The sequence below is a fragment of the Carassius auratus genome, chromosome 19 (assembly GCF_003368295.1).
Source record: "Carassius auratus strain Wakin chromosome 19, ASM336829v1, whole genome shotgun sequence".
NCBI classification, from domain to species: domain Eukaryota; kingdom Metazoa; phylum Chordata; class Actinopteri; order Cypriniformes; family Cyprinidae; genus Carassius; species Carassius auratus.
The window spans coordinates 8136183-8164149 of NC_039261.1; the positions used below are offsets into that span (position 1 = coordinate 8136183).

Here is a 27967-nt window from a genome sequence, read left to right on the forward strand (position 1 = left end):
GGGATGAGGAACGAGAGAAGTGGAGGGAGTCTGGATTAAAAATGACCGACAACATGCACTCTTAAAATAATTCAAGTGCTTTGCTTATGGTCCAGTGTTTAGTCTTTTGCTATTATATTTAGTCTAAATGTTTACTGCTTTTAAGGGCAGGCAATATTTGTTCAGCCTTTGAAATAGACAAGTTTGTGTGATTTCCTCTACGCAGCACTATTTCACACATATTTTGAATAGTAGCCAAGTGAACATTTGTGAAGTTATCAACAACAACGTATTAGTGCCAACATTTGGTCCAAAGAGATTGTGTGAGGCTTGGCATTACCAAAAAAAAATGGCAAAGCTCAGCATCTTAAAGTAAGCCAGTCCTTCTGAAATGCCAAATACACAAATTCTCCACCAGAAGGAGGATTCTACAAAGATAGTGTAACACCTGAGATAACAAAAAATAACTAAAACAATACAGATATAGAAAATGACTGATGAATAAGCGTGTGTTTCACTGCACAAAAGTGGTGAGGTTTTTTTAAAGCATTTTCATCCATATTATTTATTACGACAGCATCCACATGTGCAACAATCAGCCAAAAAGTACATTTTCAGTGTTTAACCAGTTCTTGGGGCTCAATTCTGCCTGGATATCTTCACATGGTAACAACATTGCTTGGGTTGTATTCAATATAGAAAAGCATTCCTTATTAAAAAAAATCTAACCAACAAAATAAAAACACATCATTGTATTCTCTGAGATACAGTAACCTGACAGGGACTGAGATTCAAAATTATAATATTTTGACTTGTGGTGCATAATCTGTACTTACATGTGTAGATATAAGCACATATTTTAATACAGATGTGTACAGTAAAAAGATACCAACAATTCCAGTCAACAAACCCTAAATAAATACAAGAATAAAAATGGTACAGGATGGAGAGAGTACCTTTATGGTCTTTTTCACAATATTTTCCTTTCAGTGCAAATTAAATATATTTTTTTATTCATCCTCATCGTCAAGATATTCATCAAGAAACTCTAAAACTTCACCCTGAAAGACAAAAAATGGTTGGAGGAAGAGTTAGAGAGAGAATAACAGTATACCATTGATACTAAAACTACACAGCGCAGTAAGCATAGTGCGCCCCCAAGTGGCCAAAACTCAGAATGCAAGCTTTCAGCACTACGAATATTTTAAAAACACCTTCATGGTCGTGACTCGTGAATATTCAGCAAGCACTCTCACCTCATCATCTGACAGTAACTTCTGTTTGGCAAATTCTAGCATCTGCAGCTGTAGCGTTGTCTGATTGTGGTACCGTACTGCTTCCTGTCACGTGAGAGTTAATTATAAGTACAACATCAACCATCTAAATGAAAATAAATGTATTTATTCATTATTTACCATGATGTGAGACACCTACCGCTCTAGGGAAGAAATCCTCATCAGTCAGGCCAAATTTTTCTCTGTGGTACCGATAATAATCCACATTATTCTTCATCACCTCATCACTGGGATCAAAGAGCATGTAGCTGGCCACACACGGTACAGCGTTCTTCAGATCATTCACTGAGTAAGAATGAAGGAGAGAAACGTTATTCACATTCATGGTTCACGTAAGTAGTCATATAAACAGAGAACTTTCTAGACTTACATTTATAATAAGCAAACTGGAGATAGTGGTACATGGTTGCCACAAATTTCTCAACGACGAATCCACCTACAACCGGTGTAAGCTCGCTTTCACAGCGAACCTTCCTCTCCAGAACCTCTGTGTAATGATCTAAAGACAAAAACGGATATGTTACGTTTCAGCTAAAGCGATAAAGGATCTCAGAGGCAGACATGACTAGAGCAGCAGGTAATGCCAACCTGCAATGGACGGGTAAAAGTCTTTGAAGTCTTTGATCTGTCTGGATCCCTCTGACGCTGCGATGCACTCATCATACACTTTGAAAAAGTCTCTCAGTGCCAGCTCCATATCTGACACTGACGTTCTGAAGTTATCCCCATTGTACGCCCGCACGGCCCGAATGAACAGCATCTGGAGAAAAAGAACCGCCATTATGTAACTGAAAACTACAACACTGTTTATAACATTCAAGACGTATTGCACTTGTATTCATTACCCTGAGCTTGGATTACACAAATGTAGACATATATTATTATAGATAGATATTACACATGCACTACTGCTTAAAAAGTTTGGGGTCTTGAGATTTTTTTATGTTTTTAAGTCTCTTATGTTCGCCAAGGTTGCAGTCATTTGCTAAAAATGACAGTAAATAAGTAATATTGTGAAATTTTTAAAGAATTTAAATTAGCAGCTTCTAATTTTATAGATTTTAAAATGTTATTTATTTCTGTGATGGCAAAGCTTTAGTATCATTCCTTTCGGAAATCATTCTTACATGCTGATTTGGTGGTCAAGAAACATTTCTTATTATAATCAGTGTTGAAAACAGTGTTGTGCTGCGTAGTATTTTTACTCAAGATTCTTTGACGAAGAGTAGTTTAAAAGAACAGCATTTATTTAAAACAAAAATATGTTAAAATTATAAATGTTTTTGATCAATTTAATACATGCTTGCTCATACTGCCCCTAAAAGTTTGAAGTGATGTTTTTATATTATCTATTGAACTGAATAGAATTGAATGTAATTACAATCAGCATATCTAAAAGAACATTAAGCTGCATTAACAATAGTATTAACATAAGGATTTGATTTCCCTTTTATTCAGTGTTTTGTGTATGAGGTCTCACCTCGTATGACTTGGTCTCCAGGTCTTTCATATGTTCATCAGCTCCAGGTAAACTCTTGTAATAGTTCATGTTCCTCTGCATCATCTCGTCATCAGGATGCTTCAAGAGGAAGGTGTACGCGGCAGATACAGCTTTGCCCAAATTATCACTCTAGAATGGTTCATAATAATCAATTATATCAGACATTTCCAAACCAAAACTCTACACATAAAAATATTGAAAGAAATCTTGGTACAAAAATGGTAAAGCCACTGATTTTTAGCCATGTACAATAGTGTGTTATTATTCTTTTGACATGGTATTTTGTTAATATCATGGATTTTTTTTTTTCACATGTACTTGTACAATGCATAGCACATTATATTAGTGTTTGAAACAGACTACTTTGAAATAAAATGTATTTTGATACATGGTACATGGTTATCACCATTGTATTACCATCTTATACAATCCACACAACGAAAAAGAGCAAAAAACAACCATCGTACTACCATGTTTTGCATGCATTGCAAGCACTCACTCACCCTTAAACTAGCTTTATTCATAATTGTTGACGTAATGAGAGAAAGTAGTAGACTCACTTTGAAGTAAGCAAACTGCAGGTACTTGTAGGGCTCTCGTTTCTCAAACTCCTCGATGGTTTCCCGGCTGGGGAGCGTCTGTCTGAAGGCAGGTAAGCCCTGCTTGCACCGCTTCAGACACTGAGCTCGCTTCATCACGTTACCGAAGGCGTGCAGCTCGGGGAAGTCGCTGAAGCGCGTCTCGTCGTCGAGGCGCACCGTGCTGCAGTTGAGGTTACAGAAGGCCTCGCTGTCCCTGAGCAGCCGGTACAGCCGGAGACTCATCTCCAGAAACTCCACGCTCTCGGGCCACTTCTCCTCACTGTACTGGTCTAAAGCGTGTCGGTACGCCGAGTCCAGGGGCATAAGCTCGTGCCGTGGGAAACTGCGAAAGTTGTATTTCTCATACTGCGCAAGAACGCAAAAAGAAAAACATAATAAAAGAAATGGTAGCCCGAGGCAGAGCGATGAGGAGGCCATGGTCCCGTATGTGAATCCTAAAGTACACAGGGGTGTTAAAAGTACAAGACCCGCCCGCTCTGCAGCCTCTCCACGTCCCCAAAATCAGTCGGGACGCACCCTTCCCCCAGGCAGCTAAAAAGCATTACAGTGATTTACTAAATATATATTTATTTATTCGGCAAATCCCACCGATAGCATTTTGAAGGCGGGCAAAAATAGTATATTTTACACGCAGGCCTAGTTAACTATGAAAGTTCACACTTTTGATTTGTGAACTTTTTAATGGCTGCTGTAAATTAAGCTGGATAACAAGAACAGTTCATTCCAGTTTGTCCAAACCCCGCAAAGAATCATACATTTCATCTGGTGTGGTTTATATACAGTTTAATCATTTGATAATTTATTATAACATTATCCACGTTATACTGACTGCAAATTATTGTTTTATTCATTGGGCTAAAAGAAAACTAAAGTAAATTAATGCATGAAGGTGTAAGAAGTATCTGAAATTGGTATAAAATATGCATTTATCAAAACGTACTTAACTATAGAGACATTCTCATTTTAATCTAATGAATATAAAGTTTTAAAAGGCCTGTTGCACAGCTCGGTGGGGCCTCTATAATTAACATGCTCTCGTAAACCCCCATCGTAAAGCGCGAGCGAGCCGCCCCTCTCTGTGCCACGTAGAAAACATTCCAGCCTCTAGGCCTACATTTCCGCATTTTCCTTACAAAACGGAGCAGCTTCCTGCGCACTCTCCCTTTGTAAAGTAACACCGGAGTCATAGGTAGAAGTTAGAGGGAGTTTGAGGACCCATCCACCACGTCTACACACTTCCCCTCTCCACTACAGTGAGCGAGAGAGAGAGAGAGGCTTTGAGGAGACTGCTGCAGCACCAGAAAGCAGCAACTAGCCCAGTGCAAAACACGAACGGAAGATGATACGGTTAACGGTTCCGATGATGATTCTCCTGGCTTTTCTAGTGACATTCGTGGCGTGCAACGCGCCTCCGGTACCGTTAGATGACATCGTGATTGAGAAGACGTTCACCCCGGAGCGCTGCGACCGGGTGGTCAAGTCTGGAGACTTTGTTCGGTATCATTACATCGGCATGTTCCCTGATGGAAAGAAGTTTGACTCCAGGTTAGTGCAAAATGCCTGTTTGACCTCCATTGGTCATCTTCTCATCTGACCTAAAGCCATTTGCGTTTTCAGAGGTTACAGTCTGTGGAGCTCACAGCCACGGAGTATGAACATTTACTTCTGCAAAAGCACCCCATATACATTTACAGCTGATTTAAAACAAGCTAACATTTTGTACATTTTAATATAGAAAGGTTGCAGAAATAAGTGAATGAATAGCCTACATGAATGAATGTACTAGTGACTGAATGAATGAATGAATGAATGAATGAATGAATGAATGAATGAAGGGATGAATGATCGAACGAACGAACGAATGAATGAATGAATGAATGAATGCATGGAGGGAGGGAGGGAGGGATGAATGAACAAATGGATGAATGAATGAATGAGTGAATGGCTGTTATTTTCCATAATGCTTTATGAAAAGGCAGATTTTTTCAGCTTCTTAAAATAAATTTCGAAATTTTAAATGAAAGATCATTTGAGTATATCATACAAGAAAATACTGTTTTAGTCTTTCTTCTTCAAAATTACATTTAATTCAGTGTTACATGGTGTTTCAAAAAAAAAATTAATTTGTGAAAATTATTCTACCAAACATTGTAAAATGTACAAATTATTCTGCCATTATTTATTTATTTATTTATTAGCAAATGTATTATAGCACAGAATTATTATTGCTCTAACCTAATTTTAATTTAATTTAATTTATTATGAAGAAAGAAATCTAAAAAAAAACACATTTAAATAAGAAAATTGTATGAGAAGTCTTTTCAGAGAATATCTCTTTAAATTAAGTTTGTTCTTAGCCAATTTACAAATGTTTAATTTAATAATACTGTTTAAGATTTTGATTGATAAACATTTAATGCAACATTTAATGCATTTTTTATCTATTGCCAAAAGATAAAAAAAGTTATTTATACCTTATGTCTTTATATCTTTATATATATATATAAATGTGTGTGTATCAGTTTTAAAAATATTTTTTTACTGATGTTTGTTGATTTGTGTGTTTGCAGTTATGACCGTAGCACCACCTATAATGTGTTTGTTGGCCAGAAGCAGTTGATTGCTGGGATGGACAAAGCTTTAGTGGGCATGTGTGTTAATGAAAGATGGATGATCAAAATCCCTCCACAGCTCGCTTACGGAAAGGATGGTTACGGTAAATGCACTTTTTAAAAACACAGCTCTCTAATTACCACTTTATCCATAAATGTCAGTCTGTGTGGGTGCCATCAGCACATTTACATTTCAAATCATTCATTTACATTTAAATAGCCACATACCACTAGGTAACATGCTAATGCATGAAACTCACTGAGACCTACAATACCCATGATCCTCCTGGACTCCTGCTGATTCAGAGGAGCACGGGATCTCCAGGTGGAGAGAGAGAGAGAGAGAGGGGGGAAGTTGAACAGACTGGGGTGTGAATTCCCAAAGGGAGTGACCCTAAGAAGAATGTTGAGCCATGTACACTTGTCAGAACTAGTTGAGAAGATGTGTCTGCCCTATTCAACTGCAGGAGACAGACAGATGTGTATAATTTAACTGACTTAAATTATTAGTAATCTCAGATACATTCATCTCATGATCAGCTCTCAGTAAAATACACAATACACAGGGTGGCACACTTCCCCTTGCACAGTTTTATTGTAGTGAGCAAACAACAACTAATAATGCAGCCTTTATTGTAAACACAAAGTCTAAAGCATTAATTGTCCTTCTTTAGAGTAGCTGGTTTTAATCATGCTTCAGTGGGAAGATTTCAAAGCTGCCAAGCTGGGGGGTTTTTATTTACAGTATTTTTATGTCATTCCTTGTCAGGTGACACCATCCCCCCAGATTCTATCCTTCACTTTGATGTGTTGATGTTGGACATTTGGAACAAAGAGGACAAGGTGCAGATAAAGACCTACCACAAGCCAGAGAGCTGTGGGCGCACTGTACAAGTGTCTGATTATGTCCGTTACCACTACAATGGTACTTTACTCGATGGCACACTATTCGACTCCAGGTGAGATGAGTCATGCAAACCTGAAAAAAGGGGGGAAAAAGATAAGATAGAGATATAGATAGATAATTTTAGTAACTAATTTTATATATTGATACACTTTAATTAAAAATCTTATATTAGATAAAAACTTATTACACATTATCGCCAGTTCAGGGAAGGGAATTTTTGTAATGTTTATGAACAAATCACCTAGCCCAGTGATTCAATGACTCATTCATTCCAAGCCCTTTGAATGAAGGCATCAAATGACTCAAATAGACAGTCACATGTCGCCACCTACTGGCGTAATCATGTAACATCTAGAAAGAGCCGCAAAAAATCCCTATCACTAAAGACAGGTTTATTTGTTTATTTAAATAAAATAAAAAATAAACTATGAAATTAAATAGGATTACAATTAAATATTAAAATAATATAATTAAAATGTATTGCAATAAATAAATATTAAATGTAGGTAAATACATAATTAATACATCTAACAGGACTATAATGAGTATAAAAATAATAATGTAAGTTAATAGAAGCAAAACCTTTTCCAAAAAATATTATTTACACATATTTATAATGTTTTGTTTCGTAGTATAAATGAGGTCTTTATACACTCTTGGACCTTATAACAGGACCAATCAGGTTCGAGGACCAGAACTAACAACACAATAATGTGTGCATGCAATATATTGTGTTTAAGTGAAATATTAAATATGTAAAATATTTTTTAATGAATTCATCTAAAAATTATTCAGAATTCATTCATTAACATAGAACTAAACGTAAACATATTTCATTTTTGGACATAAATAGATTAAAACATTTTAATCTGAATTCTTATGATCATTTTTATTTATTTATTATTAATGAAGGAAAATATTTATATCATTGAAACAAATGTGTGGATGCCTACATTTGATGTTTTTCCCAATTAGTATTTCTGGTTCTTTCGTTTGCAGTCACACACGTATGCGCACTTATGACACTTATGTGGGGATTGGCTGGCTCATTGCTGGAATGGACCAGGGGCTTTTGGGAATGTGTGTGGGAGAAAAACGCATCATCACCTTGCCACCTTTCCTTGGCTATGGAGAAAATGGAGATGGTGAGAGTCATTTTATTAGAAGTATATACTAACAATATTTGTGCATGCAGAATAAGCATTACAACCTCCAGTTATCTCCATCACAGGAAGTGACATCCCTGCTCAGGCCTCTCTGGTCTTTGATGTGGTTCTGCTGGACCTTCATAACCCTAAAGATGAAATCACTGTAGAGGTGCAAAGCCTTCCAGATCCCTGTCCACGCAAGAGCGTAGTAGGAGACTTCATGCGTTACCATTATAACGGATCCCTGCTGGACGGCACATTCTTTGACTCCAGGTTAAAATAAAACTTGATTTGAACAGAAACCACTTTTAAGGTGATATACAGTGCACTTATGCTTTTGTTTATGTTTCAGTTACTCAAGGAATAACACATATGACACATACATCGGTAAAGGCTATGTGATCGCAGGCATGGACCAAGGACTCCTGGGTGTGTGTGTCGGAGAACGCAGGAGGATTGTTATCCCACCTCACCTGGCATATGGAGAAGAGGGCACAGGTGTGTGCTGATCAGTCCTTTTATAGTCAAAAGAACATGAGCTTAACGTTTATCTTTGTACTAATCTCTTCTATCTCCTCATTCAGGAACTAAGATCCCTGGCTCAGCTGTGCTGGTGTTCGATGTCCACATTATTGATTTCCACAACCCATCTGATACCGTTGAGATCACCAGTGTGAAGCCAGAGAACTGCAGCAGGATTGCAAAAAGTGGTGACTTTGTCAAATACCACTACAACGCCACTCTCATGGACGGCACTTTCATTGGCTCCACGTGCGTTGCAATTATACGTTTATGTATCGGGTTGTTTTGGCATGCCCCTAACAAAACATTACAAGTATTTAATAATGAACAAATGGTTTATATTTAAGAAATGTTTTCCCTTGCGTCTGTATGTAACTGCAGGCACACCTTAGGTAAGACATACGATGTGGTTCTGGGGGCTGGACAGGTGGTCATAGGCATGGAACAAGGCCTTATAGGAATGTGTGTTGGAGAGAAGCGCAAGCTAGTCATTCCACCTCACCTTGGTTATGGAGAGAGGGGAGTAGGTAAGACATCCTCTCACAAAAACAAATCTAAAAGTTAAAATAAAAATATAAAAATAAAGTTTTTGTTTACATAGTATATGTGTGTGTACTGTGTATATTTATTATTTACTGTATATATATAAATATACACCTGTGCATCTATTTATTTAAAAATAGGTTACATTTATATATTAAATATATTTATATACATATAATATAAATTATATGAATATAAATATATACATTTAAAAACTTTAATATTTTTAAAATATATACAGTATGTTTGTATATTTATATATACATAATAAATATATACAACACACAGATATATTATGTACATAAAAACTTTTATTTTGAATGCAATTAATCATTTGACAGCACACACACACACACACACACACACACACACACACACACATATATATATATATATATATATATATATATACAGTATATACATATATGAATATTAAATAATTATATAATAATTTATACATACATATAATATCATGAATTCTACACATTAATTAATAGTGTGTTTATATTTTACATTTGTATGTAAATATTTCATGTTTATATATATATTGCACCTATGTAACACCTATGTGACCTTATTATAAATTGTACTATATAATTTCTGATTGTGCTGAATTAATTCACTAAAAGAACCGGCTCAAAGGACTCATTTGCTCGCAAGTCAAACTGATCACGACTCACGCTGTTTGTTTGTGCAGGAAATACTGTTTATCCTCAGAGCAAAATATCAGATGCCTTTTATTTGCCAAATAAAACTGTTTTGTTACATGTGTGTAATATAAAATTAAGTGTTAAAATGTTATGTTAATGTTACATATTAGGACCATTCTGAGCTGTACTGATGGCTTCCTTTTTCTTTAATTGCACCAGAGGGAGCCAAAGTAAATTCTTCAAACAACCTTCTCAGCCAAACTAACAATTTAGTTGCTGATGTGTTGATATTCAGGGAGGTTTGGGTTGAATTCGAAACTGTATATTTGAACACTACTCTTATTATTTTTTGCCTTGTCTTTCTGTGGCAGTGACAGAAAGAATAGTATGCTTGCATATTTAGTTCAAACTTCAATATTTCACAAAAATAGATTATTAAAGCACTATTTCTTGCTCAGATGGGGAGGTGCCTGGAAGTGCCGTGCTGGTGTTTGATGTTGAGTTGGTGGACCTCGAAGAAGGTCTTCCTGAAGGATACATGTTTGTGTGGAACAGCGAAGTCTCACCCAACCTATTTAGTGAGATGGACAAAAACAAAGACGCACAAGTGGACGCTACTGAGGTATATTGTTTTATATTGTAACCGCATGCTTAGCAAATACATCCCCAAAATGTTTATTAAGCAAAATTTTCCATTTTCTGTCCCTCCCATACAGTTTTCAGATTACATCCTCCAGCAGGTAGAAGAGGGCAAAGGTCGTCTGGCGCCAGGTTTTGAGCCGCAGCGCATTATAAAGAATATGTACGATAACCAGGACCGTAACAAGGACGGGCGAATCACAGAGGATGAGTTTAAACTCAAGGCAGATGAAGAAGTTGCTCATGATGAGTTATGAGGCTGGACTCAGGAATGGAGGGTTGTGACTGGTCGTTCTGTGGTCGATTATTATAAATGGGAAGGGTGTAAAGATACTGAATTTGACAAGTGAAGTGTCTCCCTGTAATGCTGTTGACTGTAGATGTTTGTCTGAGAGGTGTGTGCATATGTGAATGTGCATAATTGCGTTTTTATATGATTTTTTTGTTGTTGTTTTTTGTACGGGTCTCTAAATGTTTGTAAGCGTCTGGAGTGATACAAATGTGCAAAACATTACTTTGTAAAAAAAGAAAAAATCCCTTAAATAAAACACATTCCAACCCCCAAAGTGTTATTTCAGTTTCTCACTAAATCGCTACTTTATGAGATCTTTCAAAATATTGCTTTAAATAAGTCATGCTCAGTGTTTCTCCAACCTAATCTAAGTCAACAGAAGTCAGGGAACACCTTGTAGCTTCCTCTGAAAGTGAACAACTGCAAAACAACCACAATTTAAGGTTTTAGCTTGTGGATTGACAAGCTGAAATGCAAAATGCTGAAAAGGAAGTTTGTTGTCTGAGCATAATACTGATGAACTTTGAGCTTTGAATGTTTTCTTCATGATTGAGCATGTTCTTTCTAAAATATGTTCCTGATAATGTTCCTTCAGTCTTAGCAAATAAGAATAGCACTAAAACAGTCACGACATGGCTGAATGAACAATACTTAGGTATCACATGAGCGTCTAAGTGCTGTGTCTGCCTGGTGTTTTTATAATCCTTTGAACGTGTGACAGTGTGTGTTTAGTAGGTGTGGGCTGATAGAGACTCCAAACCGGAACTGACTGTAACAGACTAACAGACAGAAGTAATATGATATAAATATAATATTTAACTTTTCTGTCCCTTAGATAAAATAAATAAAATAAAATTTGTGTGCAAAATATACAAGAATCATCGTCCCTTAACAATGCTGTCATTGCCAATATTGTCAAGCATTTAAAAAAAATTAAGCTTTATTCAGATTTTTTGGTAATTCAGAAACAATCCATTTCTTCTCATTTATTTATTAAGTACAAAGTTAATTGAGTACTAGTTAAATTGGTATGTTAAATTCAAGGCTTATTTTTTTCCAAAAAGATAAATATGTGAACATTACGTCACAGCCTACAACCCACGCAATCACACATTACACACACAAAAAAGCTGATTTAAAAAAAGTAATCCAATGTAAGCACCTGTTGTGCCCAATTTTGACCCCCTGTCAAATTACTACCTCCCTAGTATTGGTAGGTTTAGGAGTAGGTTTGGGGGAGGGGTTAGGATTAGACAATCAGGTAGCGATTTGAATGAGGGGGGTAATAATTTCGCAGGGTGTCAGAATTGGGTACAACACCCCATACTATCCTACATTAAAAACGTGAAAAGTTATACTTCTTTATGCTCAAATACCAAACAAAAGTAACTACAGCCAGGCTTTTTTTTTTTACTTACTAGCACAATACTGACGAGAGAGAGAGAGAGGTGAGGGGGAGAGACATGGATAACATGCTGTGTGAACGTGAAGTGATTAGTAAAAGAAGTGCATACTCGGTGAAGTGTGAGAATCCGGTTCGTATTTTGCTCTGTGCCAGAGGGCGGGTGTGAGAGAGTGCCAGTCCTGCCAAATCAGACACAAACGAGTGTGTGTTTAGAAACAACCGACAGCTAAACTTGACAGAAAAACTACGAGAATGGCCAAGCCTGAAGACATTCGATGAGGAAAAGGTATTACATTTTGTTCTTCAAGTCAACATCAATTGCTTCTTTCCACGATTGAATTTGGTTCAAGTGAGAGAGTTTGACAGGTGCGACTCCATCTGTTAATTCGTCTTCGACTATTGGACGTTTAACTAACCTGGAGTCTTTTGCAGCTTGATATAAATAAATTATAATACGCTTATGTCTATGTTATATGTGGAAGTAGATGTAACACTTGGTCCTAGTGAAATGGTCATTTGTTTTCTTTTGTCTTGTTTTTGTCATTGTTTGTTGTGCGCGTGCGCGATTCAAGCATCACATAGCCGAATTAAAACTTTACTGATGTTCATTAACATTTATATTGGAAATGACAAAGTGAATTTAGTGGTTGGGAAAACAAATTTATTTAGTTTACTGTTTTCTTGATTTAATATCGTTACGGTAATTGATGTATGGTAATATTAAAAATAACATTTTGGGCTAAAATAATTTTTTTTAATAGAGTAAAACTAATCTTAACAAAAGCATTGAAAATTTAGTTGGCGATGCGATATTAATAATGTAACTAATTTTTCTTGTAAGAATCGAAAACATTTAAACGAAGTATCAAAGAGTATCACTGGGCTGTTCACACGCCTATGTTTTTTCCCCTAGTTTTAGGGAGATTTATTGTCTCTCTATTTCATCTGGAGAACATTAATAAACATTTAATGCAGGTTGGAGCATTAAGGAATGTTATAATTTCTTGCATTTAAAAGAATACATCTGATATCAAAATATCAACTTTATATTTTTTTTATTGCTAGTTGTTTATTTTTTATTCTCTCATTAGTGCATTCGTGATTACCACAACTACTTCAATTCCCACATTTCCATCTGCGACTCTTGGGTGTGGATTCTCAAAAATCGCATCTAAATCATCTTAATAACCAGGTGTGATCAGTGTGAGGTGTGCCTGTAATGGAAGGGGAACCTTTCCTAGATCTGTGTCACCTGACTGAGGTGGAGCAGACTGTTATTTTCAGCGTTCTGCAGAGAGATGCTGAACTACGCAACAAAGAGGAAGGGAGAATACGGTCAGTCTGTGTAAAATACTGAACTTATTTGGCAAATATAAGTTATATGAGCAATGCAGGATGAAATGTTTGTTTTCAGGAAACTGCAGCAGACGGTGTCAGATCCTGTCCGTCTGCGCACTCTCTCGGGCGCGTGGTTTCATGAAGAGCGTGCTAAGAGATATCAAAAGGGAGGAGCTGATGTTGTTCATTCTTCAATACGCCATAAGAGGCGTGTAAAAGGTCAGATGATCTCTTAGTCATTCCTGTAGTGTTTATGTATTTATGTGCTGTCTCACCCAACACTCTTGTTTTTTGTTTGATTTCTGTAGATATACCTCTGACATCAATATTTACAGAAGAAAAAGGTAACTCTTCTCAGCTACATGAGCAGCGAGAGGAAGACAAAAATACAGAGAGAGAATTGCAGGAAAATATTAGTGTAAGAGAGGATGACAATGGCCAGGAAGAGAAGGAAAGAGAAAAAGAAGATGGGGAAAGGTTGGTGCAAATTTTGGTGTCATCTCTCTACTTAAGGCTTAATAAACTGCATGGTCATATTTCATTATTGAATGAGAAACCGGCAATTAAAATGATTAAAATGCTGTTTAAACCTCTAATACAGTAAAAAAAAAAGAAATGGGTCTCATTTACTAGCTTTGTACGCAAGTATACAGTATTTACATGAACATGTTCGCATAAAATCATGATTTGTTAATTATACGTCTGAAAACATACATTTTTGAATGATTTTCACTTACAATCATTTATTTTAATTTTGTAATGCTTTATTTTTAGTTGCATTCCCTTGGTTAGCCCTGAACAACAATCCAGGATTATAGACATCACAAAGGTCAATTTACATTGTAGATTATATTATATCCTTGTGATATATGTGCTACGGCATGTGTGATATTTCTAATATTCTTGCTTTGAACAGAGCAATACAGCAAAAGAAAACTGTGTTAAAGGTAAAATAAATTATGCTGGTGGGGAAATCATCTGATAAATTATGAAAGACAAAATATAAATGCATCTAAACTCCACTCTGCTTACTTTACTTTTCCTAAATCCTCCAGAAAGTGTTGGAGAGTCTGAGGACAAAGAGAAGAGAATTTTGCTGAATACGTCACCATCTCTGCAGGTCTGTTTGGCAAAGCCAATAGTTCAGATACACACATCCCTGAAAAACTTCTGTATTACCGGTATGTGTGTGTGTTTCGGTAGATTGATTCGGAGGGTGATGGGGACATGGACTCTGGCAGCACTGAAGTAGACTATACTAGGTTTGGGTCAGTTAGCAGCTTGGCCTCCCATCATATGGTAAGATGCACTCTCAAGCACAACACTTGAACTTCTGCACCAAGTTTTGAAGGTGTAAACGGTCCAGTTTCTGTGTGGGTAGATGAACGGCAGTTTGATGAGCCTGTACAGTGTGGGCGATTTCGGGGATGTCGTGGTATCAGGGCGGATCCAGTTCTCGGTGCAGTATGATGTCAAGAAAGAGGAGCTTCATGTGCACATAATACGCTGCCAAGATCTTGCGTCGGCCCGTAAACATCGATCAGACCCGTAAGTTGACTGTGGTCCTTTTCATTCAGTCAAAACTATCAACTACTTATCAAAGCGGCCAAGCTTTATTTTATATTATTTTCAAACAGCATTGACAATAGCAGTGGTGCTTAATATATCTGTGGAATCCGTGCTAGATGTTTAAAGGATTATTTTGATGAATAGAATGTTTAAAGGGGGGGTGAAATGCTATTTCATGCATACTGAGTTTTTTACACTGTTAAAGAGTTGGATTCCCATGCTAAACATGGACAAAGTTTCAAAAATTTATTTGTACGTTTGAAGGATTTTTGTTCCAAAAATACTCCTTCCGGTTTGTCACAAGTTTCAGTTTCACAAGTTTTTTTTCGAGTATGGCTCTGTGTGATGTTAGATGGAGCGGAATTTCCTTATATGGGTCCTAAGGACACTTCTGCCGGAAGAGCGCGCGCTCCCGTATAGCAGAGCACTGAGAGGCTGAGCACAGACAATCACTGATCAGAGCGAGAGCGTCGCGAAATGTCACAGAAGTGTGTTTTTGGTTGCCAGGGCAAGACAACGCTGCACAGATTACCAAAAAAAACAGCATTAAGGGACCAATGGATGGAGTTTATTTTTACAGAGCATCAACAGAGTTGTGCAAGTGTTTGTGTTTGTTCCCTGCATTTTGAAGATGCTTGTTTTACAAACAAGGCCTTGACGTCGGGTTTGCACATCGTTTATTTCTTAAGGATAATGCAGTCCCAACGAAAAAGGGTCACGATCGTGTGTTGGAACCGCATGCGGTGAGTAAAACTGCTTCAAATATCTCTGTGTTGTTAACTTAGCTATCAGCGCATAAGCACATCAAGTAAACAACATGCGATGTTGTCATCAAACTGCACTTTCCATATGTACAGCTTAAAAAAAAAAAAAAAAAAGACGACATAAAGTGGAACTTAGTCATTTTCCAAAACCGCTAAGCAAATATATACAGTTTCAGTACATACCACATAGAGACGTCGTTTGCTGATGCTGCTCTTGTTCAAGTTCAGCCTCTGGATCTGTGTCACAGCTTCCAAACGCTCTCAACTCAAAAGCTTACTTGCGCTCGTGATTCTTTAGCTCTGCCCACACGTCACACCTCCAGCCGGTCGTGTTTTTCCGGGAAAAATCGGTACAGACTATCTTTCTCTTATGAATATAATAAAACTAAAGACTTTTTGGAGTTATGAAGGATGCAGTACTACTCTATAGGTACTCAAGATTAACAGGATATTGAGTGAAAACGTGCATTTCACCCCCCCTTTAAAACAACAGCATTTATTTGAAATAGAAATCTTTTGAAACATTACAAATAAGTTTGCTATCATGTCTTTGTCCTTCTCTTAAACACAGGTATGTTAAAGTTTACCTTCTCCCTGACAACACATCCCGCAGTAAGAAAAAAACTGCAGTGAAGAGGAAAACATTAAATCCAGTCTATGATGAAACCATGAAAGTAAGTTTTAATAATTTATTATTTCACAAATTATTCCTATGCATTTAAAATACACGATCAAACATCCAGAAATTATTTCTCGGCTCAAATATGTAATGTTGCCTATACCAGTACAGAGTGCGCAGACTGGAGCTCAAGGCTCGTGTGCTGAGTATGTCAGTCTGGCACATGGAGAGAATGAGGAGAAACCTCTTCCTGGGGGAAGTGGAAGTGAGGCTGGCTCAGTGGGACTGGAGCCAGAGCCAACCAACCTGGCACAACCTCCAGCCAAGAGTAAGGCCATTTCAAAGATGATCTGATATCTTTAGTGAATTAAACATCCTGTTTAACCCCAGATTTTTCCAGATATGAAAATATCCAAATGCTGTGTCATTAGTAACCATTTGAAATAATCAGTAATTATTTGTTGATTTATTTCTTTTTTGGAAAAGTATGTAAAAAAAAATTCAGTTTCGGTATTATATTTCGGTAACACTTTAGAATAAGGTTCCATTAGTTAATGTTAGTTAACTACTTTTGTTAACATGAACTAAGCAAGAACAATCCTTGTACAGCATTTATAAGTCTTAGTTCATGTTAATTTCAACATTTACTAGTGCATTATTTAAATCAAAAGTTGTGCTTGTTAACATTAGTTAATGCACTGTGAATTACCATGAACTAACAATGAATAACTGTATTTTCATTAACGAAGATGAATAAATACAGTAATAAATGTATTATTCATTGTTTGTTCATGTTAATTAATACATTAACTAACATTAACTAATGGAACCGTATTCTAAAGTGTTACCCATATTTCTGCAGTCATAAAAATGGTTAGATATCTTAGCCCAGCTATTATAAACTGTTTGATCAGGGTTACTATTATGCATAAAAACCTTATGCAACATTGATAGGAACATTGAGATATAAATTAGAAAATTCAACCATCATTGCATGTAAAAATGTTAACTTTTTTGTAGGGGTTCACAATAAATATCGGCCGATAATTAATGCACATCTCATCAGTAAAGCCGGTTCCAGCATCTTCTCAGTTAACAACAGCTCAGTGTAGTTACAGCTGCTCTATGTGAAAACATGCACCTGATGGTATTTACCGCTGATTAGATAACCGGCTTTACTGATGAGATGCGCATTATCGTCCAAAATGTATTGTGCACCCCTTCTTTTTTGTAAAATAAAACATCAATGTTTTATATAAATAATACGAGTATTACAACATCATTATTGTAAATTTTTTGCAATATTTTGTCATTGCAACATTTTATTGTCATTTTCACCAGCAACTGGATTTATATTGTATACCCAAGTTCACTGTTATCCCATGTTTCCTCATTCTATGACCACACAACAAAACTAAATATATTTGAATGATTCTCTGATTCTTCTCATCATGAGAGTCTTTCTCTTAATGTAGGTGAAGTTGAGTCCAGATGACATCATCAGCAGAGGAACCATTCTGTTCTCAATTAAGTTTGTACCTCCAGGTTCAGACGGTGAGTTTGATTAGACAGTTCATATTTACAATCTCTATATCCGCATTTATATGCAGGGCCATTGATAAATAATGTGTGGGTCATTATTAATTTATTATGCACGGGCCCACTCTCCCCTCAATAAAAAGCTATATTGCAGAGCAAATATAATCTAATAATGTAATATATAATACAATATAATATAATATAATATAATAATTTCACATGTTGATTTATGTTGATATTTTAATAATATAACACATTCTTAAATTCACAGTAATGCAGATAAAAAATAAAATATTTCTTCTTTTTATTAAGTGTTTTTTTTTAGTTTGATAAAAAGTTTGTCATTGCAATTTGATCTAATAAAAAATCATTAAAAAAATGTAGTTGCAAATCAATTTACAAACTACAATTGCAAAATGAATGTTCATTTAATTATTAATTTTCAAATGTGAAACCCTCAAGCTTTCATTTTAGTAGAAAATAACATCTTTGTTGTTTAATTGACAACCCGTTTTTCAGCTTCTGGTTACAAATCTGATAAAATGCTAAAAACTTTCCACAAAAATGTTATGTATCAGACTAACTTTAAGTCTTTAGTGATTTCACTAAGCCATACTGTCATGCTCTCAGTGTAAATTGTATAGTTCTGTTTGTTTATTTTAGGAAGTGGTTGTCCACCGACTGGTGAGCTCCATATTTGGTTGAGGGAGATTGTTGGTCTACTGCCCTCTAAACGTGGCGCACCTAGTACATATGTAAAAAGGTGTGTGCACATTCATAGTAGTTTGTCTGTTTTTGTATGTTATTTGCTGAGCACATCAGTATGGTTTGTGTTTGTACAGCGTGGTATTACCAGATGAGAGTGGCATCAGTGGCCAGCAGACTCGGATGGTGCGAGGATCTGTCAACCCAGTGTTCAACCACACCATGGTTTATGACGGGTTTCAGTCTAGCGACCTCATTCAGGCCTGTGCAGAGATAACGGTCTGGAATCAACATCCCTCCAGCTGTCTGGGCGGAGTGCGACTCAGCACAGGCTCAGGTAACACAGATTTGAACATAATATACTTAGAATATATACATAGCTGAGAGTTAAGACTGTGTTCATATGTTGCAGGTGTGAGTTATGGTCAGGCTGTCTGCTGGATGGACTCAACAGAAGATGAGATTAGTGCGTGGTCAAGTGTGATTCAGTGCCCCAACAGCTGGGTAGACACCAGCCTACCAATCAGAACCAATTTACAGCTCTGTTCTGATTGAATAGGTCTTTGTTTAACCTATTCACCCTGTGACTTTGGTTGTGTAACATTCTGGAATACACCACACACATTTCCCTCCAATCTTTGACCCAGCTTGAAGTCTGGATGAGTTGAAGCTAGTTGGCAAAAGTCAACACCAGTTTCCAACTGTTAGATGCTGGAGTTGATAGATTTCACAGAACATTTTGTAGTATGTAATGGGCACAGACTATGGTTTGTAGCTTCAGACTATGACTCCATCCAGTTTGAGGATATCAAATGTTTTTATATTTTGAGCCAATTTTAGAACACGGTGTATGACAGTGTATTTTAGCGGTGTATGACATAACCTAACTGACTTGACACTATTCATCTCCAACCACGGTAGCAATCTCTACAGGACAAAAATTAGATCCCCCCTCCTTTACATAAAATGGAGCAAATTATATAAGGGGAATAGAAACAAACATTTTTGCATTATGGATTTTTCACAAAATAGTCCTCACACATTTCTTTGAGTATGTTGCCAAATAATATGATACAGTTTTGTTTAACGTTGTTGTAAGATTAAGTGTTTTTTTTTTTGCTAGAGTTTGCTAGTGTCATGCAAATCTAGAGGGGAATGATAATTAATTGTCAAACTTTAACTGTCCTCTTATGGGAATAATTATATTTACATTTTTCTACTTGTGGTCTCATAGAAGGTCAAGCCACATATGTAATGAAATACTAACTGCTGATTAAAACCACACATTTGTATTTACAAACAAAAACAAAAAAACTATGAAATCAGAATATATTATTGTACATATTTTTGTCAAACTGTTTGATAATCTTTTTCGAAAGAAGTGCTTATTTTTACTTGCATTAGGATGAATAAAAAAATAGATTTATAAAATGATAGAGACATTCTGTGTAATTGCGATGTATGTTAAATGTTATTGCATTCCATTTATTTAAGTTGGCCTTCATGTAGTGAGCTCAAGTTGTACAAATCCATTCAGCATTGGGTGAGAATCTTTTCTGCAATAAGGTATGGATGTTATATTCATATGTACTAGTTGGTTAAAGTTAAAATATTGCATCATTGAGATTTGCCTTAGGTTAAAGGGTTAGTTCACCCAAAAATGAAAATTCTGTCATTTATTACTCACCCTCATGTTGTTCCAAACCCGTAAAACCTTCGTTCATCTTCGGAACAAAAATTAAGATATTTATGATGGAATCTGAAAGCTCTCTGACCCTCAATATACAACAAGGATTGCCAGGATCACAGAAACGTAGACATCGGTAAAATAGTCAATACTTTTTGTGAGCAAAAAAAAACCGTCTCAGGTTACGAATGTAACCATGGTTCCCGGAGTAAGGAATGAGACACTGCGACCTCTAGGGGTCGCTATGGGGAACGCCTCATCATGATCCGTTTCTGAGGCATACATTGAAAAAAAATCAAGAAGTTGGCCAGCAACAGCACCTGACATCACTACCGGTGTGACTATAGATAAATAGACACCAGAAGAACACGTCATTTACTTCTTCATCTGAAGCTTGTGTCCGAAGCATGACAGGAAGCTCGAGGACACAGTGTCTCATTCCCTACTCAGGGAACCATGGTTACTTTCATAACCTGAGACATTCCCTTTCAAGTGAACTTCAAACTGGATCCTCTAGGGGTCGCTATGGGGAACAGTATGCCCATGCCACCATGCTGAGGGGAGTGCAGGCCTCTCTTCCCGCTCGATGCATCAGCAATAAGGGATATCCAGGTGACCAGGAAGCCCCTCAAGATGACCTGGCCGGACCTCCAGGAAATTCTTTGCAGTGCTGGGCCTGATGATCATGAAGGCTCCAGCAGAAACCTATGACCTGGCGCATGATACCAGAAGCATGAAGCCGGAATCAGGGCTATCATACTGGCTGGACATAATATCGACAAGTTTTTAGTAAAATGTGATTGAAAAGATTAAAAGAAAACTCACAGAGGATTAATACACACATAACCACCAGCAATTTAATACATACATATTTATAAGAAATGGATCATACTCACTCACCCTGGTTCCTGTGCTGGAGCCCCACTCCCTTTAGTCCGGACCATTATTAAGGTGGTTACTACCCACCGGGGCAGCTGTGGCCTGATGGTTAAAGACTTGGACTTGAAACCCGAAGGTTTTGGAGCTGGCATTCACATTGCTGTGAAGGAGCTTTTCTCTAAAAACTGCACTTCTTCTCGCCCTAACTTTGGCTAGGGGATATAGATTTACATGTTTTTTTGTGTGTGTGTGGACAATGATTGTATGTGCTTTGTAAACAGACTCCGGTTTGAGGACTTACATTGACACTCCAGCCATCTTTCAGCTCTTTGATTAACTTTTCTTGTGCTACGGTGGTAATATGAAGGGCTGGGATGTTTCAAAACAGAGGCTTTCTCACTGGATTGTGGATGCTGTCCATGGTTGCTTATATGAGCCAAGGTTTGGAATACCCCTTTCACATTAGGGCCACTCAACAAGAGCTATTGCCTCCTCCTTGGCTTGGTCAAGAGGTATGTATATTCAGGATATATGTCTTGCAGCTATTTGGTCTTCTCAGAATATCGTTGTCAGGTTTTGCAAGCTGGACGTCCAAAGTGCTGTTGGTGAGTGCTTGACTCAAGTTTATGCTACCTCTATTCTTGTTATGCTGCCTCACACAGTTCTACTCTGAGCAGCCCTAAATGCTATTGTTGTTGTATGCCCTGTACTCAGTGCAGCACCTGTTATTCATGTCTAACTCGATTCATTACCATCATCACATTATGTTATACTGTTTAACACAGTTATCTCTGTGTACCCCCACTTAATACTGTTCTTGTTGCTTCTGCTCTATCCTCAGCACAGTCCACATTATTTCTGACCAGATATGCAAATTTAGTATACCTGGGATTTAGACGAACATTGGCTTATCTTCACCTATCAGCTGCAAGCCCGCCTAACAAGCGTATTGGTTATGGGAATAATGTGTGTGTTCTACAACACTTCACCACTCTTTTGGAGTCCCACAATGACAAATATACTGTTGACTACAGCAGGGATCCTCAAATCTGGACCTCGAGATCCACTTTCCTGCAGAGTTTAGCTCTAACCCTAATCAAACACACCTGGGCATGCTACTCAATGCCAATTAATGTCTTTGGGATCATTAAAGAATCTCAGACAGGTGAGGTTGATCAGGGTTGGAGCTAAACACTGCAGTGCATTGGACCTCCAGGGCAAGATTTGAGGAAGTGGGGACTACAGTGACTTCAGCCCACAAACTGAGCCTGACATTATACTGTACCACCTGGAAGTAACTTGAAAACAGACTATTTTTGCATTTTTCAACACATCATCCAATCAAACATTCACTGATGTATTTTGTTTAGGAATGACCTGTAGATAGTTTCTTGATCCTGTTGAGAAGCATCAAATATTGGCCAACACCATTCAAGACTATGTCAACACCTCTCCTGTTAGACATGCACTCTCAGAATAAAAGGTATAAAAGCTGTTACTGGGGCACACCTTTGTACATAAAGAGCCCATATAAGATTCATATTAGAACCTAAAATGTACATATTAGTATCTAAAAGGTACGCCCCCAGTGACAGTTTTTATACCTTTTTTTTATTGAAAGTGTGCCCCCCGTCTGTTTGGTCCCTTTAAGGAAAAATTCAATCATCAGTATAAAAGTGAGAAGGAATATGAAGATCACGAGAACTACTTCATACATACTCAACATTAAGGAAAATGACAAGTAGTAGTAAATAATCTGTGTCTGAAATAAGATATGCATGTTTTTTTTACATCCCCTTTCTCATGTTTGTGCACTCTACAAACAGAGCTGGTCTTTCATTCAGCGTCGTTATCAATAACTTTGCTGACTGGTCAAAAGCAGAGCTGGCCAGGATGACAGGAGGTGTGCCAAATAAGGGAAAAGATGTTCCAAAATAAAAACATTTTTTTACTAATAATTTTATTTATTTGTATATATGTTTTGATCCTTTGATCATCTGTATAAATTTGAAGAACAAAATTCTATTTAGTATTTATTTACTCATCAGCTATTTCTTAAGGAGACTGATCTATCACTGTTGTCACTGTAAATCAGTGTTCAACATGTTGAACTTCAGCCAACTGTGCAACTTTTTACCTACAAACTCAAAAACCAATACAACACTCTATAGCTTGCAGACACTCAATTTGTTCTCAGATTATTCTGGTAGTTAAAAGTTAAGTTGATTCTTATATTTCCTTATGGCTTCTGGTTGAACCTTATGGCTTTTGCATATTTCAACCAATAATGCAGGTATTGTCCTTTAAAAGCTTAGCTACATATTTGCAGTGTGTTTGCTCAGAGATGTCGCAAGCAGGGGGAGCGATGGACCGATTACAGGGGTCCCACATCAATCATCCCTGCAATCTCTACTGAGAGGACCTTGTCCTGGCTCAATAAATATTTGTCCACCCACTGATGGACCCTCATGTCATATGATGTTATTTCAGTTCCTTCTTCATCTGTTATATTGGGAACCACTTTTATGGTTATCCACATTTCGTCGCTGGTGCAAACACTAATGACCTCTTCCTAATTTTCTTGTTTTTTTTTCTTTCAGACTGACAAAAGCTTTTAATCTCCAGTGGATGTCTGTCTGGTTTCTTTAGATTACATTATGTGGCTTCTTCTAGCTGGGTTCGTGCTGCTGGTGTGTGCTGCAGGTAAAAGAGAAAACAAAACACAGCAGGATGAAAACATGGAGAAGTATAGTTGGTTATGTGTTTTAGTTAGAAAGAAACCTATTCAATTAATTGTGTGATGTCTCTTTGCTTTCCTCCTCAGATGCCACACCAATTGGTGGCAGAACAGTTCCTGATTTTGGAAAGATGTATCATGTCAAAGGTAAATTTCTCTCTAATTACAGAGTGCATCCCTGTAAAGTACACTTCTTTTTTTTTTACAGTATCCCTTTTTATGTAGGTGAGCTCTCTCTGCCATATTCTGATTTAAAAGAGCCAATTGAAGCTTGGTACGACCTTGATGGAAACAGAAGTCGAATCGACTATTATAATGGTCAGTGATTATCAGATAATAAAATGAGGCAGTATTTAAATGGAAATAGATTGTGTATGTAGTTTCTCATCACTGATGCTCTCTATGCAGGAACGGTGCAAACTTTTCTGATTGGAAACGACTTGGAATATGGTGCCATTTACAAGATCACACCAGTCACCACAACAACCGAAATCCAAGCTATTAAGTGTTTCCAGCTTAAAGGTACCCAGGAGGATCCAATTCGCCCACAGGCAGCACTGCCTGATTTGCAGGGCTTTGAAGTACGTACTACTCAGGGATACGGGTAGTTTACCCAAAAATGAACAATGCGGTCCTGTGCACATTCACAATTTTGGTTTACATATGTGCTCCCCCTCAACCCCCTCATGCTAGCAAACTTATAAAAACATGCTAGTGGTGTGCTAAAATACGACAACATCTCTCAGAAACATGCTAACAATGCCTAGCAACAACCAGCAGAGGACTTTTTTAAAGGTCTAATGGTTTTTATTTGGTTTCTTAGCAGTCTGATGATGTTGAATGAGGTCTGAAGAATTTTGAAGAACTTTTTGACTTTCCTTAACTTCTAAAACCTTCAAAGATCCAGCTTTTAAAACATTATTTTAAACTTTTTGTTTTGTCAAACCAAAGCTTGACTCAAAATTCGTCTTTTGTGCTCCGTTAAAGAAAGTCTGGTTTTAAGCCCTATTTGGTAATTGTTTCTCATGTGGACGTAAGTTATTTTCACCATTTACAAGGGGTAGTCTGTGATTTTATTGCCGTCTGAATACAAAATGTCAGTGTTTATCTCTCACCAGTCACCACCCAGGTAAAAACACTGTACGGAAACTGTTGTACTTCGCTGTTATTTGCATGCATATCTATTTCTGAAATGATGGAATTTAAAAGAAACGTATGCTACTTAATAAATGCTCCACCACAGCGAGTGGGAGCAGAAAGAGAAAAGCATGTAAACATTTAAAATGGGTCTTTATTATGGCAGCAGCAGGCATGCAATACAACTTTAAAATGTGAATTATAAACAGTTGTAGGATCACAGAACTCGCTCCTCCACTGTGAACAAATCACTGAGGTGATATGTACATTTATTTTTACAGACATCCATATGTGAAACAGTCGCCGTCCCGTATAGGGATTTTGAAATATATGAACAACTTTACATCCCATAGATTCAACTGTAATGCAAACCAAAACATCAACAAGGCTGAGATGTTTGAGTTCATTGATTGTTTATTTGTTTGTTTTCTGCAGTTTGAGAAGATGGAGAATCACACAGGTATTCTCTGTGAGGTCTGGAAAAAGGACACTCAGGTTGGCCATAAGAAGAACACGTATCGTCTGTGGGTCGCTCGTCCAGAGGGAATCGATTCCTTAGCCACCCCTCACCACTTTGAGATGATGAGCTTCAACACTCTTTTGGAGTCCCAGAATGACAAATACACTATTGACTACAGTGACTTCAGCCCACAAACTGAGCCTGACATTTTCACACCACCTGGAGGTGCCTGGAAAACAAACATTCAGTGAAATTACTATTTCTGTCTCTTTTACACCAATACTTCATCTAATCAAACATTCACTGATGTATTATGTTTTTAGGAATGACCTGTGGAGAGTTTCCTGATCCTGTTGAGGAGCATCAAATATTGGCCAACCCCATTCAAGACTATGTCAACACCTCTCCTGTGAGCCATGCCCACCGTCTGTTTGGCCCCTTTAAGGAGAAATTCCATCGTCTGTATAAAAATGAGAAGGAACACGAAGAGCGTGAGAACTACTTTATACATACTCAACGGTGAGGACAATTACAAACTTTGCAATATAGTAGTAGTAAACAATCCGTGTCTGATTTAAGATATGCATGCTTTCTTTTTACTTCCTCTTTCTCAGGTTTGTTCACTCTAAAAACAGAGCTGGTCTTACATATAGTGTCGGTATCAATAACTTCGCTGATTGGTCAAAGGCAGAGCTGGCCAGGATGACAGGAAGTTTACGGATTCCAAAACAGGAATAGGATGTTACAAAACAGTCCTCACACATTTCTCTGAGTACGGCATAACAAACTGTCTTAATTAGTGATATTTTCAGCTTTTTCTAAATCATCTTTTTAATCATTTAGTTTGATTAAATGGAGTATCTGCATCTTCAAGCATATTTTGGAATCATTTTCAAGTTATGGTTTGTAACTGGTCTGTTTCTAAAGTTCTCACTGTGACACTGCTTGTCAAACTCCAAACGGAATGGAATTCTGATTATTAAACTGATATTGTGTAATAACTTTTTTTTCTTCTTTTCCTTACATTAGGATGAATACAAAAATAATAAAGACCTTCTTAATATTGTAATATATTAATAAAAATATCATATATTTTTTCCACTGTGCCAGTAGCTCATCAAATTTCTCTGACATTACCTCCCATCTCTCATTTCACTAAATGTCACTGGTGAAAGATGTATCAAAAAGAAGAGTTTGATAAAATAAACATCCTATTAGGTCTTGCATTCTCTACTCATTCTAATGCTCATGGCTGACAGAAAGAGCATCATTTAGTCTACTGCAAAGTAAACATGGCAAAACTAGTTCATTTGACATCTGAATCCTTTGATCCATCTGTATATATTTGAAGAACAAAATTCTATTTACTATTTATATACTAATCTATTCCTTCATGGCATGGATTATTTGAATATGTTGTATTAATAATTATGTATTTATGTCTGGAACAATTTATTAATTTAACAGTCTCAGCCAGTGATAGAAGATTAAATTCTATTTGCAATGTTATCCTTTTCGTCAAATTATGTTGTAGGAGATTCTGCATATTGGTGATCTATTTCTGAAATTTGTTCTATTCATTTTTCTTTCCTCTTTTTGAGTGTTAGTCTGATGTGCAATACACAGAGATAATAATTTGACTACGTACCTTCAGAGCTTCCCATAATATGCTTTTAGAGACATCTGGGATTTCGTCTGACTTCTGAAGTATATCTATTAGTGAAGGTTAGTTGTAATGTTAGTGGAGCCAGATCAAATAAAACAATGGTTTCATAATCAGTATATTTTACTGCAGAAAATAATTTAGAACATCCTAGTTTGTATTTCTTTGTGTTTTTGCGTGCTCTCTCTCTCTCCCTCTCCACCTCTACTCATAGGTCATGGCTACATCTGACATCAATGATTGGTCCTCAATTCTGACTAGAAGGTGGGGTGAAGGGGGGCGAGCAGTGTGCATTTAAACAGCACTGTCTTGAGAGAGAGCCTTGACTGTGTGTGTGTGTGTGTGTGTGTGTGTGGAAGCTGTCTTATGAGGTTCCCTCTTCCAGAAGGGTTTATTTTGCAATTATATTGTGTTGACTGAGTTATATTTTGTTAATTCCTGTTGTTGTTGTAATCGATATCTCTTCAACAAGTAGTTTACTTTTTATTATTAAGTTAATGTTTATTTGTAGAGCTTTTTGTTGCAGGATCTTTGAGTTCTAGAATATTTTTGTTCTGAGCTGGGTTTAAATATTTAATATATTCTTATTATATAAAAGGATATAATAAATGAGTAAATATCCCCGCATCCACAAGAGGGAGAAAAGGACTCCAAAAACTCCAAGCTCTTCAACATTGACATTTGATTTACCCTTCTCACCCCCCTGCCCATTCCCAAAAAATTAGCAGGGGAATGACAAATTTACCAAAGAACACATTGCTGTTTTCTTCAGCTT

The 27967-nt window shown here is 36.9% G+C and overlaps 4 protein-coding genes across 5 annotated transcripts; 3 read left to right on the forward strand and 1 right to left on the reverse strand.

Moving 5' to 3' along the window:
- Nucleotides 1-510: 510 nt before the first annotated feature.
- Nucleotides 511-3890, reverse strand: crtap (cartilage associated protein). The gene is made up of 7 exons (XM_026288728.1): nt 3336-3890; nt 2755-2904; nt 1863-2034; nt 1645-1773; nt 1414-1559; nt 1236-1319; nt 511-1040 (listed from the first exon to the last, which is right to left on the reverse strand). Exons 1-7 carry the CDS (start codon nt 3792-3794, stop codon nt 990-992), a joined length of 1191 nt encoding a protein of 396 aa, XP_026144513.1. The 5' UTR covers nt 3795-3890; the 3' UTR covers nt 511-989.
- A 605-nt stretch (nt 3891-4495) lies between these two features.
- Nucleotides 4496-10964, forward strand: fkbp9 (FKBP prolyl isomerase 9). The gene is made up of 10 exons (XM_026288723.1): nt 4496-4922; nt 5948-6093; nt 6759-6948; nt 7896-8041; nt 8128-8317; nt 8397-8542; nt 8629-8815; nt 8948-9093; nt 10218-10381; nt 10476-10964. The coding sequence occupies exons 1-10, from the start codon at nt 4717-4719 to the stop codon at nt 10653-10655; spliced, it is 1701 nt and encodes a 566-aa protein (XP_026144508.1). The 5' UTR covers nt 4496-4716; the 3' UTR covers nt 10656-10964.
- Nucleotides 10965-12151: 1187 nt separating this feature from the next.
- sytl1 (synaptotagmin-like 1) lies at nt 12152-20050 on the forward strand. 2 transcript variants are annotated; one of them, XM_026288724.1, is made up of 15 exons: nt 12152-12381; nt 13187-13430; nt 13510-13652; nt 13742-13910; nt 14208-14262; nt 14350-14380; nt 14489-14553; nt 14637-14732; nt 14815-14981; nt 16338-16440; nt 16552-16713; nt 17861-17939; nt 18588-18687; nt 18767-18966; nt 19042-20050. In XM_026288724.1, the coding sequence occupies exons 2-15, from the start codon at nt 13315-13317 to the stop codon at nt 19182-19184; spliced, it is 1629 nt and encodes a 542-aa protein (XP_026144509.1). In that variant the 5' UTR covers nt 12152-12381; nt 13187-13314; the 3' UTR covers nt 19185-20050. The 2 variants fall into 2 exon arrangements, with proteins under 2 accessions (XP_026144509.1, XP_026144511.1); XM_026288726.1 differs by having other exon boundaries at nt 12153-12381; nt 13288-13430.
- Nucleotides 20051-23683: 3633 nt separating this feature from the next.
- Nucleotides 23684-26620, forward strand: LOC113119332 (uncharacterized). The gene is made up of 7 exons (XM_026288730.1): nt 23684-23898; nt 24020-24079; nt 24158-24250; nt 24341-24513; nt 25505-25754; nt 25853-26048; nt 26144-26620. Exons 1-7 carry the CDS (start codon nt 23853-23855, stop codon nt 26265-26267), a joined length of 942 nt encoding a protein of 313 aa, XP_026144515.1. The 5' UTR covers nt 23684-23852; the 3' UTR covers nt 26268-26620.
- The last annotated feature ends 1347 nt before the right edge of the window (nt 26621-27967 follow it).